We start from the raw sequence: 13,822 nt of genomic DNA on the forward strand, positions 1-13,822 counted from the left end.
AATCTACTTTACCAGGCATATTTTTTTTAACCAATATTACTTTTTAATAAAAATTTTTTACGTTGATTACACTTACACTTAGTTTGAAAGTTATACATTAAATATATTCCATTAAACTGACATCATACGAATCTTAGAACTACTGCTATAACATCCACTCAACGAGGTTTTACCTAACAAATCGAGGGATATTAAAGTTCCGTAATCGAGAAGGCCTATAATTACTAATTATCAAGGCCAGCGAGAACATTTACGGGCCCTGGGGTTGATTGATTAAGGGTCCCACTTACTTGTTGGCTAAAAGATATAAAATATACAAATCTGTATGTATATAGATATATTATAATTAATCTAACTTATATAATAATACACACACCATTTTTTATTAAAATACTAACATTTAAGTTGATAATTTGTGAATAAATAAACATAATACTTGGCTTACTTAAAATATTTTATTAATCGAAGGAAAAATAAAATTGATTACTAACTATTTTATTGTCGTAAACGGAAAACAAGGTTAAGCTATAGTGTTCTCTTTCTTGCCTTTTTCGTGGCAAAATCATTGATAACATAAAGTTGGTGCTTTTAGCCAGTTCTTGCTCCACAGCTATCATTCCTAAGCTTAATAATCTGTCTTGGTACATAGTTGCACATAAAACATTTTTAACTCTTTTCAGTACTGAGAATGAACGTTAAGCACTCGCTACTGTAGCAGAAATCGTGATTAATATCCGGAGGGCCACAGTAATATTAGGAAATAAATTTTCTAATTTCAAAGTTTTAATAGCATTAAGAAGATCCATAGATGACAGTGTCTTTTCGCCGAAATTGGCTGAATATATCAATTTTAAGCTTTGAAGTTCATCTGTAAGCTCATCTAAATCTTTTGAATAGTTTTGTACCAACGCAGCAGAATTTTCTTGAATCTGATTAATTGTTGAACTCAAAATAAACTTTATCGGGCACTCGGACGAATATACATTATATTAAACTACTAACGACAATTAATATCGCTGTAAGCGTATTTAGTCAATTGAATTAAAAATTATTTCAATTACTTGCAGAAGAAAAAATACATTTAATCTAATAAAATATGCTTATAACTTATTATATACTTATAAGCATATTTTAATAGATTAAATTAGGGGGCCCCAGGGCTCTAACCACTCCTGCTCCATCCTCTCGCCGGCCCTGCTAATTATTAAAATTATAAAAATGTGTTTTTTTTCATTTTGAAATCGCCCGAAGACGTGGCTTATTATAACAAATCGAGAGAAATTTTTAATTTCAAATTTTCAAGTATTTTATTTTTTATTGTTATAGTTTTAAATTTTTTTCCAACTTGGACATTTTACTATTATAAACTTTTAGATAAATTGTAGTAATGCTATAGAAATGTGAATAAGAAAATTTGCCATCCTGCGATAGCCATACAATCTTCTATCATTTTCAAACCAAGTGCGCACGCGGTAAAATTTCTTTTCAGATTAGCAGGGCCGGCGCTAGAAGTATTGGCGTCTTGGGCAAAACCATGTTTTTGCGCCCTTAACCCCCCTCCCCCTATCCATCCCAATTATTTTAAGTATTAGTTAAATTATGTATTTTAGTAAGTTTAAATAAAATTAGTATATATTTAGATTATATAAATTAATATTATATCAGTGAATTTTTAGACAGGTTTTTTTTTTTTTTGTTTCAAGAATATAATAGTTCTAATTTTGAGATTGGCGTATTTTTTTATTTTTTGAAAGTTTTTTGGGAAGTATATTATATTATGCCTCAACTGCCAATAATATAGGAATACTGTGTTTCACTAATTACTTTTTAAGAAAAACAGAGAACGGAATTCATTGTAAATGACTTATAAGAAACCAAAATATTATGTACAAATTGACTAAACGAAAAATATGAATATTAATTACCTTTTGGCTGTAACTTGTTAATTTTCACATTTGACATTACAAAGCAGATCGTACGAGAGCTCATCGAAAACAATAAATTGTGCGTGCGTTTCAGGCAACTGTCTTTTTGATTTACACCACACTGCGGTATTTTCGCCATATGGTCCGAACGATTTTTACGTAATCATCTAGTTATATGAATCTATTTATAAATGGATAAATATTTTATGAAAATAATTTTTACGAACTAAATATATATTTTATTTACACACTTATGCAGTGGTATGCAGTATTGTTACATGCATTATTTATACATCAAAGCCAGCGATATCGATACAGTATTGAAGTAGAAGGCACATCTGTTAAATTCTTACTTTCAGTAGGTTGTTAATTCGTATTAAAAGATAAATTAGAAAGAAAAAATTGTCAGTTTGGCACCCCTTTCTTGCTGGCGCCCTGGGCAATCGCCCAAGTCGCCCATAGCTTTCACCGGCCTTACAGATTAGTAAACACCGTGAAAAGTACTTTAGATTCGGAAAAAATAAAAAGGTATTCGGTAAATTTGTTCCAATCATTAAATTGCTTCACCAGAACTATTAGCTTAACTTCTGGGTTCCTGTTGAAATACCTCACGTCCCCAAACGTTAGTCTCCATTCCACCAACACATTCAATATATCCATATACAACCAAAATTATATTATAAGATTAAGATAATTATATTATAGACGTAAATAGTCTTTAGCTCCCCATAAGTAGATTCTTATAAAATGGTAATTCTTTAAAAAAATATTGATTGATCCTCATTTGTTTCATTTCCTATCAATGAAGTAAAACTTTTCTATTCGATAAGACCGAATAAATTTTAAATGTCGAAACGTTATCTGAAACGTTAAAAATAATTCATTAATTGATAAATTTTTTCACTACACAGTCATAACACACACACACACACACACACACACACACACACACACACACACACATCAATCATCATTGGTCTTCATTATTCACGCAGAAAGGCACAACAGTCGTTAAATCATTTAGAATCGCCCGAAGTTCAAGCTCCGATCTCCGCGGGACGAAATGGGTCTTCCGTGATAACGCGATGGCCACACACACGCCGGACGGATCGTCGTGAAGGTCGTTCGTCTAGGTTAGGATGTATTCGTGCACAAGCGGACATTTCAACCGCGCCGCACTGGTCACACTGCGGAATCGTGTCGAACGTGTGCCGTGGTGTGCGATGCGCGCCGAACGACCCGTGGAAGGGCAACCCCGTCTGCTGCCCGCCCATCTTCATGCCCGTGAAGCCTCGCCCGCCGCTGTTAAACGCCGACCGATACAGGACCATCATTGCAATTCACGGTCTTTCCACGTTCGACTCTAGTCCGATCACATCGCCATTTTACCGTCCACTCTGCCGACTGATTCGCGTGTTTGAAAAGTAGACACGCGTGGAATCCAAATCTCGGTACGTCCGTTATCCAGTGACAGTTTCATTATCTGCCCGTCAGCACCATAATTGTATTTTTTCGATATTAATTTTTTCCACCCCACCTTTTTCAGAGACCTACGCAGAATACACCCAAACTAGAAAATGAGTCTGTTCAGAACGACCGCGTCCAAAATCTTGGAAATCAATCAGGTTCGTACACTTTTCGATTTCTCATTATATCTGGAATCTTCCATTGTTTTTGGGTCCACTGAAGTCAGGGTTCCGCGCTTTCTGGGTCCGGGTGTCCTCCAGAGATATTTTCGGTATAGAATTTTATAGAACGAGAATGGCAATAAGGCATTAATAACGAATTGGATACCAGTTAATTTTTCTTAATTTCTCCGGTCAGCTATTCAATTGGCTGCTTGTGACTTGACCTGCATATTTATTCAATTTGTGTAAGATTTTTGTTTACCTGCCAAATAAAAATTACTGATGATTGGTTGTCCACTTGTTAGTGTTTGTATGTACTATGTAGTTAATTGCATTTCTCAAGTGATGTAACTTTTTTTTTTAATGCTATAACTTCCAATCTTCAATCAATACTGTTAGTATTAAAAATATCAATATAACTTGGTTTTTTTTTTCATAAATTGCTTTTTAATTAATCATATAAATCATAAGATAATTGATTCGTAGATGACCTCCTTTAACCTTGAGATAGATGGTTTCCTTAAACAGTACTCGAAAAATTGGCATGTTATGCTAATATATTTTTATTTAAAATTTATGAATGAAAATAACTTATATTATTAGGACCTAATCCAAATTTTATTTTTCTGAGATTGGGTAATGGTTGAAAATTGTATGGATTTCAAATAATTTTAGTAGTAGGAATTTGTTTCCTAATTTTAGAATTATTTCAATTCTAATTGTTTTAATTATGTATATAGAAATAAACTGTATTTTTTTTTTTTTATATATATTGCATTCTTAGTATTCTCTATATAGTATTACTATATTTTTATATAGTCTTCTTTTATAATACTAAATAGTATAAAATAATTGGTTAAAATTTGATTAAATATAATAAAATATAAATACCAGGTATTTTTTACCTATGTTTTTACAGTTATTATTTATAATTTTGTTTCATCTCAATTATAATAGTATTCTAGATAATTTCACCTCTGTACTTATTAAACACATCATATCAGCCAAATTAAACATTAATTTGAACAGAAAAAAATCTACTTTTATTTGAAAGTTATTTTTTACCAATTAATTAGTAGTATTTAATGCTTAAAATTAATTATCTTTAAATTCAAATTAAATTAGTTTTATTTAGATCCGTAGAATTGTAAAACTAGTTTATTATAATCGAATTCCTAACCTAACCAATTCTTCTCACAAATATACCTCTGCTATATTTTTAGTATGATAAAAAACAATACAAACAATACATCTCACGTGAAAATTATTATAATTTTATTAAAAATCCATGTCATAATTGTATACAGAATTGTATGGTCTTAGTAATGGAAAGTAATATAGTTGAATGATTTGTTTATGATTACATGTTTCAATTAATATTAATAAATCGTGGATGTTTTGCCCCTGCCGTTTCATCCCCATCAAAAAAATGAGTCCATGGACGTTTCGTCCCAGTCTATTATTAAATGAGAGACATTTGGCCCTCAGGAGTTATATAGATTTATTTTAATTTTAATATTTGTACAAATGTGACAGGAATAAATAATCATATATTATTTATAATTTATGTTTACTTAATATAATTGTAACTAAATTATTATTATTATCATTATAATTGTTTTTTTTTTTTTTTTATTCGTGCGTGCCTGTAACCGTTCACTGATTGTAGCATGTACGGTTTATGCAATATGCAGTTATTATTGATTTAAATTTGTTGTGCAACTGTGCATTTTAAGGACTCGTTTTTTTTACTGGGGTGAAACGTCCTTTTACCCATATTAATAAACATTTATACTCTATATGGTATTAAAATAGTTTAATAAATCATCACAATATAGATTTTAATTCTATCATAATTTAAGATTTTCAAATCATAGAATTTATTTCAGATTCTGAGTAATTTTAGAAATGTAATAGAAGTGTTATAAAATTTGTGCATCAAAACATTTATGTAATATTTTGTATAGTTGTGTTTGAGTGCTTTTTACATAATAATAATTAACTGAAAATATTTATATTAAATTGAAAAAAAAATAAGATTATATTATTTTCAATGTGACAAATCATTATAAAAATACTAGTGTTAACTAAAAAATCTTAAAGCAATTTTTGTAAAAATTTAATTTCATTTATAAGAAAATGTTGTTTATTTAATACTAGCAAGTTTAATGAGTATAAATTAAAATTATAATACCTATTATTAGTGGAAAATAGTATTAATGGACTTATGTATATATCATACTATACATTTTATTTATCATTAACTTTTTTTCTATAAAAATTAGAGATTTAGCTATAACTTATTGTATTAAAACAACTACTGTTACTACTCTACTTATTTTAATTATGTTAGGTATTTTTATAAATGCCTTGTTAGATTTTTTAACATAAATTAACTATGATAATTATAATTTTTTCTTTAGTTATGGCTAATTATTTTATGGTAGGTATTAACTTTTATATTTTTATTGCTAGTAATGATTTGTTATCTTTTCTTTAGAGTTTGAAAATGTTATCATTATTTATAATCTATTGTCATTAAAATATTTACCATAAGACCTTAATAATAGTATTAGAAATTAATAATTAAGTTTTTTCATTAATCAAATTAACTGTAAACTTAATTAATTTAATTACTTAATTACTTTAAAAATTTAAATATTCAGGTAGAAATGTTTGTTTATATTACCTAATTTTGATTTATATGCACTACAGCATAAAAAAAAAATTAGTTAAATTTTTACTTTCAGAAAATAAAATTATTTTCTTATAGTTTTCTTTACTAATTATTGTTTGATTTTCTTTGTTTATAAAATATAATATTTTATTCACAATTCCTGATATTATATATAATTTTTTCCATCAATATTTATATTGATTTTAATTTTCAATTATGTTTTTATATGTAATGTTCTAAATTATTAAAAATATTAGTTCATTGTAAGAATTTGAAACATACCTTGTAATAAAATTTTTACTTTTTTAGGTTGCTGTTCCATTATGGACTGCTTCCCGTTCAATGGCGAGTTCATCTACTGATCTCAAATGTGTAGTTGCTGAAAAATTAAAGCAAAGTGGAGAAGAAATCAAAGCCTTCAAAAAGCAACATGGATCTACAATTGTTGGTGATGTTACTGTAGATATGGTAAGTAAATACATAATTATTTAAAATTTACGGAACTCAATTATTTAAGATTTATTGATTAATTTTTATTGTTTTATAGATGTATGGTGGTATGAGAGGTATCAAAGCCTTAGTAACAGAAACATCTGTATTAGATGCAGATGAAGGTATTCGTTTCCGAGGTTATTCTATTCCTGAATGCCAAAAATTATTACCTAAAGCACCTGGTGGTAGTGAACCTCTTCCTGAAGGATTGTTTTGGTTATTGATTACTGGTGAGATCCCAACACCTGAACAAGTTAAGTGGGTGTCCAAATCTTGGGCTGAACGTGCTGAATTACCATCACATGTGGTTACCATGTTGAATAACCTTCCCAATACTGTACATCCCATGACACAATTAGCATCTGCTGTTGCTTTATTGAATTCAGAAAGTCAATTTGTTCAAGCCTATTCTAAAGGAGTTCATAAGTCGCAATACTGGGAGGTTTGTGATTGTGATTTTATTACTATTAATACACTTATTATTAACAAATGTTTTCTGTTCATGAATTCTACATTCCAATATTTAAAATGAAATTTTTTTTTTTTGTCATGTCAAATACTATAAATGTTATTTATGTGGATGTTGAGGTCAACCAGTAGATCAAGGTGAACTAGGTTAAAATGAAAAAATTAAACTATGACTAAAGTGTAGTTTTATTATAAATTATATTTTAATTTACTATATCAAAATTTGTTACAAAAAAAGAATAGTTTTTGCATTTAACCCTAGATTACGCATTAAAAATATTTACATGATTCCACGCACACTGTGTTTTTGACCGTGTATTGAAATATTTCAATTAAAACTCGATAAATTGAAATTATAATTATTTTATTGATTTTATTTTTTAAATAAAGAAATATTGTCAAATGATTTAATTGATACATAATATAAAAAAATTAAACTTCCATATAAATTTTATTAAATATTTTATCTGTATTATACTCGTAGTTTGCACAGTATAGTGAGCCAATGTCAACTAAAAACAATCTTGCCAGTCACAATGAAAATAAAATATTCATTTATGTTTTATTGATAGGGAATAACGTCTTATCGGCGATAAGAAATTTAACCCATAATCGAGTTTTCATAAAATTAAATTGTGTGTCAATGTCACAGTATAACACGCACACGGTCTTTTTGACCGTGTTTTAATAGGTAATGGAATTTGAACCCTTCAATAGTACAGACAACAAATCGTATACAGTAAGCAACTGTATCTAATGTTAGTTTATCATCTAATTAGAAGGTACCTAGATTGGGTTAGGTTAATATTTCGTATTTTTGAAACAATGAACAAAATTCAAAAAGCCCGGTCTTTTTGACTGTGAAGCGTGTACTCTAGGGTTAATAGAATATACAGTAAAATATTTAGTTAAGTTTATCTATGAGCTGGCTCATTATATGTCTTATGTGTTATACAGTTTGCTTGCAATTTTATTTAGATTAACATTTGAGATATAAAAATTAAAAAACAGACTGAAAAAGAAAGGTAAATTTGTTGAGGCCGAGTATTTTTGATTCAACAATTTTATTTTATTTTTTTAATTACATAAAAAACATTTCATTAAGTTTTAACTTCAAATATAATTGTATATAGGAGTACTATATTTCTTGTTTTAAATAGAATTTTATTCCAATTGTTAAAAATATATTTAAATAACAAACATTTTAATCTTATTTTTCAGAAGATAGACTTAAAAAAGTTTTAATTTAGTAATTTTAAAGTGAGATTATTATTCCTATTATTTCACATAATTTAATTATAAAGCTTATTTTTATTTTATATGAATTTGGTCACTGTATTATGATAGTTTATAATTTAATATTTATTTCCATTTAACTTTAATAATATAACATTAAAAATGTTAAGCTTATAGTATTTATTTTCTTTAGTATACATATGAAGATTCCATGAATTTAATTGCGAAATTACCAGTAATAGCAGCAACAATCTACAGAAATATTTATCACGGTGGAAATCAAGTAGGAACTATTGATACTGAACGTGATTGGAGTGCCAATTTCACATCCATGTTGGGAGCTAACAGTTCTGAAGATTTCACTGAACTTATGCGTTTGTACTTGACCATCCACTCCGACCATGAGGGTGGTAATGTATCTGCTCACACAACTCATTTGGTTGGTTCAGCTTTGTCTGACCCATACCTATCATTCAGTGCTGGTATGTGTGGACTTGCTGGTCCATTACATGGACTTGCTAACCAAGAGGTAATTAAATTATAAAACATTAATATACTTGTGTTATATTTTCACTGCTCAAGTGTGAGTGGTAGTTTGTACCAATAATGACATAGTTGTATACTTATAATATTCTTATCTCTGAATATATTTCAAATTAATTAATGCTTTTTAATTACATTTTTAGGTTTTATTGTGGTTGGAAAAATTGCGTGAAGAAGTAGGTGATTCTGTAACTAATGATCAACTTAAAGAATTCATTTTGAAAACATTGAAAAGTGGACAAGTTGTACCAGGTTATGGTCATGCTGTCTTGCGTAAAACCGATCCACGTTATACTTGCCAGCGCGAGTTTGCTTTGAAACATTTACCCAAAGATCCATTGTTCAAATTAGTGTCACAAGTATTTGATGTTGTACCTCCAGTACTTAATGCCCTTGGCAAAGTTAAGAACCCGTGGCCCAATGTAGATGCTCATTCCGGAGTTTTATTACAGGTAAATTAATTAATTTATTTATTAAAACATCATGTTTAGATAATGTACTGGTATTAAATATTTTGTTCTATTTTATTTTTTTAATTGCAGTACTATGGTTTGAAAGAATCCAACTATTACACAGTATTGTTTGGAGTTTCTCGTGCTCTAGGAGTATTAGCTTCTTTAGTTTGGGATCGTGGACTTGGTCTACCTATCGAACGCCCTAAATCCTTATCAACTGAAAAGTTGAAGGAATTAGTCAGCAAAGCAAAGGCTGCATAAGAATGTACTGATTATATATATAATTTTTTTTTTTCAAAAGAAATATTTCATTTAAATCCCGTTATGATTTTTTTTTCTTTTTTTCTTGAAACCCGTCCACTCAATTTCCATGTCAATAAAATTATGTCAGCTATATTTTTAATATATGGTATGGTTTGAAATTGGTAATTTTTTTTTTATCCCAGTATTTTATTTTTTCTCATCTTCAGAAAGTAAATTTTGAAATCTTTTGTGTCTACCTTTGATCTTTTTGAAAAATTACCTAATTTGCATATTAAGTCTTAAAAAGGCTATAATTTTGTCTACTTTGTTATCAAAGGAATGTATAACATTGTTAGTTTTCATATTTTGCCATGGATAATAAATTATTAATTAGATGTAGACATTATTTTTGTTAGTTTATTATTTACAAGTGCATATAATTTAGGGTTTTGATAATAGTATTGTATACATGCTTGTATTGTAAAATAATGAAATTTTGTAGTTTTATAACAGTTTTTTTTGAAGGTTAATATTGTTGATATGTTGAATCTAACATTACATAATAACATTATATTGTTACAGATTATTACAATGTTATTTGCTTATATAATATTACATTAAGGATTAAATTTAAATTACATTCAATGAAATTACAACCTATTAAAATTGTTACATTGCGTAGATGTGTTATTTATGATGAAATTCTGATAGGATGTAAATATGTTTCAGTCTTTTGAGAGTGTTCATATACTATCACAATGAGGAGATATTACTGGTACTGAATTAGTTGTAAAATTAATTTTTGTAAATTGACAATTGACATATATTAAAAAATATATAGAGAAACTGGCTTATAAATTGAAAAAATAATGTCTTTATAATTGTATTACAATGTATATAAAACTAACCATAAAGTTTGAGTTGTTGATCTAAAATTGTGACTTACAGAATTGACACATGTATAACCTTTGGTTTTATCTTCAAGAGTATTTATTATTTTTTTTTTAGTAAAACGTTAAATAAACCAAAACAACTATAATAGAAAATTCTAATTTTAAACAAAATGCTGTTGTTAAATTTGTTACACAATATTTTGAAATTTTTATTATTTTAATTTATATCCTCGAATAAAATGAAGAAAAATTTAATTTTAATACTAGTAAAAATGTACTTAGCTAGTAGAAACCGTTGAAAAAGAAAGTCTTTGTTGTTAATTAACTCGTTTTCTCTTATTAAAAATGTATTTTGTCATAGAGGTGACTTTCCATGGAATATGTTATTAGACAATATAATTTATGATAATCTATAATAAGAATATGAAAAGGTGTGGATTTTTGCTAATCAATTAGCATAGTACATTATTACAATAATTGAGGGATTCTTTTCCAAAATTGCCTATTTCCATTTTTGATCAAATTGAGTTATATATGGAAATATACGTAGAAAAACACGTCAAATCGAATGGCATAATTAATTTTTAACGAACTGCACTTTTTCTTTGGTAAAACTCGATGTTAAAATTGCCATTTTGTTCAAAACCGCCTATTTTCATCAATATTTTATTTAAAAAATTAACCATTTCCATTTATTGCAAAATTAACTATTTCCAACATAATTAATATAAATATTTTTATATTATACGCCTATTTCCGTGATCCGAATCTTTAAAAGATTATCTTTATAAACAAAGATAGTGGAGCAAAACGTTTTAATTTTCTAGTGAACATATAGAACGTTGCAAAACATTTTTCATTTTCATGTGTTGTATATTTACTAAGATAAGAATTCTCAAACTTGTCCATCCAGCAACATGGCATCTATTAATAACATTTATAAAACGTAATACCATTGATTATAAATACTATAGTATTTATAATCAATGGTAATACGTATACAGTGAACGCTAATATTTTATATTGATAGGAATATTGACTTATTACTTAAAATTTATAACAAAATATTATCCATATTATTATTTATTATAATCAGTGGTATATTGGAGGGTATACGCCGTATACCCGAATCCCTGTTTTTGGATTATACGTATACCTTTAAGAAAATTCGTCTATCATGGGTATACGCTAATCATCCGTACATAATGGGTATATGCAGGGGCGGATTGGCAATTATTTTCGGCCCAGGAAATATGAAACAAACCGGTCCATGAACCGTAAATTAAACTATTTTACCCCTCCCCCTACCAAAAAATGCTTTATTTTGCATCAATTTCAAAATTTTTTTAGTTTCACCCCTAAATTAGTAAAATCTACAATAACTTTACAATAATTATAGCTATAATAGTTTTGGATAAGTCACATGATTCATCAGTTCCAACTTGAACTTGAAGTTTGATGTCAATGCATCTTTAAATATATATATTTTTTTTTAATGATTTTTATTTAATTTATAAAACTTTTTTTTGGTAATTATATACCTAATAATATAGAGCGGACCGAACCATCGGGAAGATTCCCGATCGGCCAATCCGCCATTGGGTATATGCAAGCTTCTAATTTTTCATCACCATAAAGCGCGTTACACACTACCTGATTTGTTCGGGCCGACAGGATACCTGACCAAATCAGATGTTGCGTACACACAGTACGACCACCACACGATTTAGTCAGTCTTAACACCGTTATTAAACTGGAAGTAGGTACTAGGTACACACACGTGTTATCATGTTAACCTCAATAAACCAACTAAAATCCGCCCGACAGTGCTACATACTATATGATTTGGTCGGTCGGTCAGGCGATCAGATGGTATGGCCATCTGACAAGACCCGACAGGATTAAAGTCAGACGACAAGTCTACACATGACCTGATTTGACCAAATTATCCTGTCGGCCCGACCAAATCAGGTAGTGTGTAACGCGCATACATTATATAACAACAGTACAGAATTTATTATTATTATTATTATTATTATTATTAAATACTATAGCCACTGTCCAAAAATAGTCTCGCGCCCCCATAAACTTCGATTAAATTTTCCCCGACTTCGGATATTTTGCGAAGACGGTCGGAAACTGCCGAGCGTCTACATTCATCAGAATTTAATACCGGTAGACGCGTGCGATATTGTATTGTATTGTATTGTCGAGGAGATATTATAATTGTTAAAAATAGATCAACAGTCAAAAAGTTTTGTTTCTAAATTTATCACAATATTAACTGATCTGTCTACGATGTTTTTGGATAGATTTTGATAGTTAATTATTATGTTGTTGTCAGTTTGTCACTTAGTATTTATTCGTCGTATGTTTGTGCAAATTATTTTAAATTAATACTACAATTTTATTACACATAACAAAACATTAGGTTACATGAAAATAAATATTTTTTTTTTTTTTTTTTTTTTTTTTTTTTTTTTTTTTTTTTTTTTTAATTATTACAATAAGGTATTCCTAGCTTACGCTATCTATACCTAGAGATGAAAGATAAAATACATTTTGGCGTAATTAAGTGCGATAAATAAATAAGTTACAATTTTACATTAGATGATAACAGTAGTTAGAGAATTAATTAGATAGTGTCTTGAGGAATTAGGTCATGTGGGCGACCTCGTTTGAGACGGCGCTGTGGAGGTGGTCTGGTGTTGATGTGGTAGTGCATTGAGCCTGTTGACCTATGGATGGATTCGAAGAAGCTCACAGCCGTGAGCTTGATGTGGTCTTGAATGGTTGAAATTTTAAGATCTTTGTGTATGCTTGAGTTCCTTACAAACCATGGGGCGTTAGTTATCGTTCTTAAGACTTTGTTTTGAAATATCTGCAGTTTTTTGAGATGAGTTTGTGCGCAATTACCCCAAACAGGGCAGGCGTAAGTGATTAATGGACGTAGTACTTGCTTATAAATAAGTAGGGAAAGGTTTTTTTGTAGGGAAGACTTTCTGTTTAAGATAGGGAAGAGCATCCCTAAACGTTGATAGGCTTGTTGAAGTTTAGTTGAGAGGTGTGGCCACCAGGTTAATCTTTTGTCCAATGTTACACCGAGGTACTTGACGGATGGCTTCCATGAGATTGGCTCATGGTTAAAAATTAACGGTGGTGGAGTAGGATTACGGCGTAGACTGAATAATACACTTACGCTTTTTGATGGATTAATTGATATTTTCCAGTTCTTGCACCAGGCAGATAATGTATTTAAGTG

At 29.0% G+C, this 13,822-nt stretch overlaps 1 protein-coding gene across 1 annotated transcript; it reads left to right on the forward strand.

Annotated features, from left to right (window-relative positions):
- Positions 1 to 3,197: 3,197 nt before the first annotated feature.
- LOC112680678 (probable citrate synthase 2, mitochondrial) lies at positions 3,198 to 10,513 on the forward strand. The gene is made up of 7 exons (XM_025550857.1): positions 3,198 to 3,376; positions 3,472 to 3,550; positions 6,540 to 6,698; positions 6,778 to 7,164; positions 8,620 to 8,955; positions 9,113 to 9,421; positions 9,512 to 10,513. Exons 2-7 carry the CDS (start codon positions 3,503 to 3,505, stop codon positions 9,683 to 9,685), a joined length of 1,413 nt encoding a protein of 470 aa, XP_025406642.1. The 5' UTR covers positions 3,198 to 3,376; positions 3,472 to 3,502; the 3' UTR covers positions 9,686 to 10,513.
- The last annotated feature ends 3,309 nt before the right edge of the window (positions 10,514 to 13,822 follow it).

Source organism: Sipha flava, unplaced genomic scaffold, assembly GCF_003268045.1.
Source record: "Sipha flava isolate LNK unplaced genomic scaffold, YSA_version1 179_pilon_pilon, whole genome shotgun sequence".
Lineage (NCBI taxonomy): Eukaryota > Metazoa > Arthropoda > Insecta > Hemiptera > Aphididae > Sipha > Sipha flava.

Excerpts from the sequence above, each read along its gene's own strand:
- LOC112680678 (XM_025550857.1), top strand. The coding sequence starts at position 3,503 with ATGAGTCTGTTCAGAACGACCGCGTCCAAAATCTTGGAAATCAATCAG. Across the intron at positions 6,699-6,777 it reads GTGATGTTACTGTAGATATG|ATGTATGGTGGTATGAGAGG; the intron begins GTAAGTAAATAC and ends ATTGTTTTATAG. Across the intron at positions 7,165-8,619 it reads ATAAGTCGCAATACTGGGAG|TATACATATGAAGATTCCAT; the intron begins GTTTGTGATTGT and ends TATTTTCTTTAG.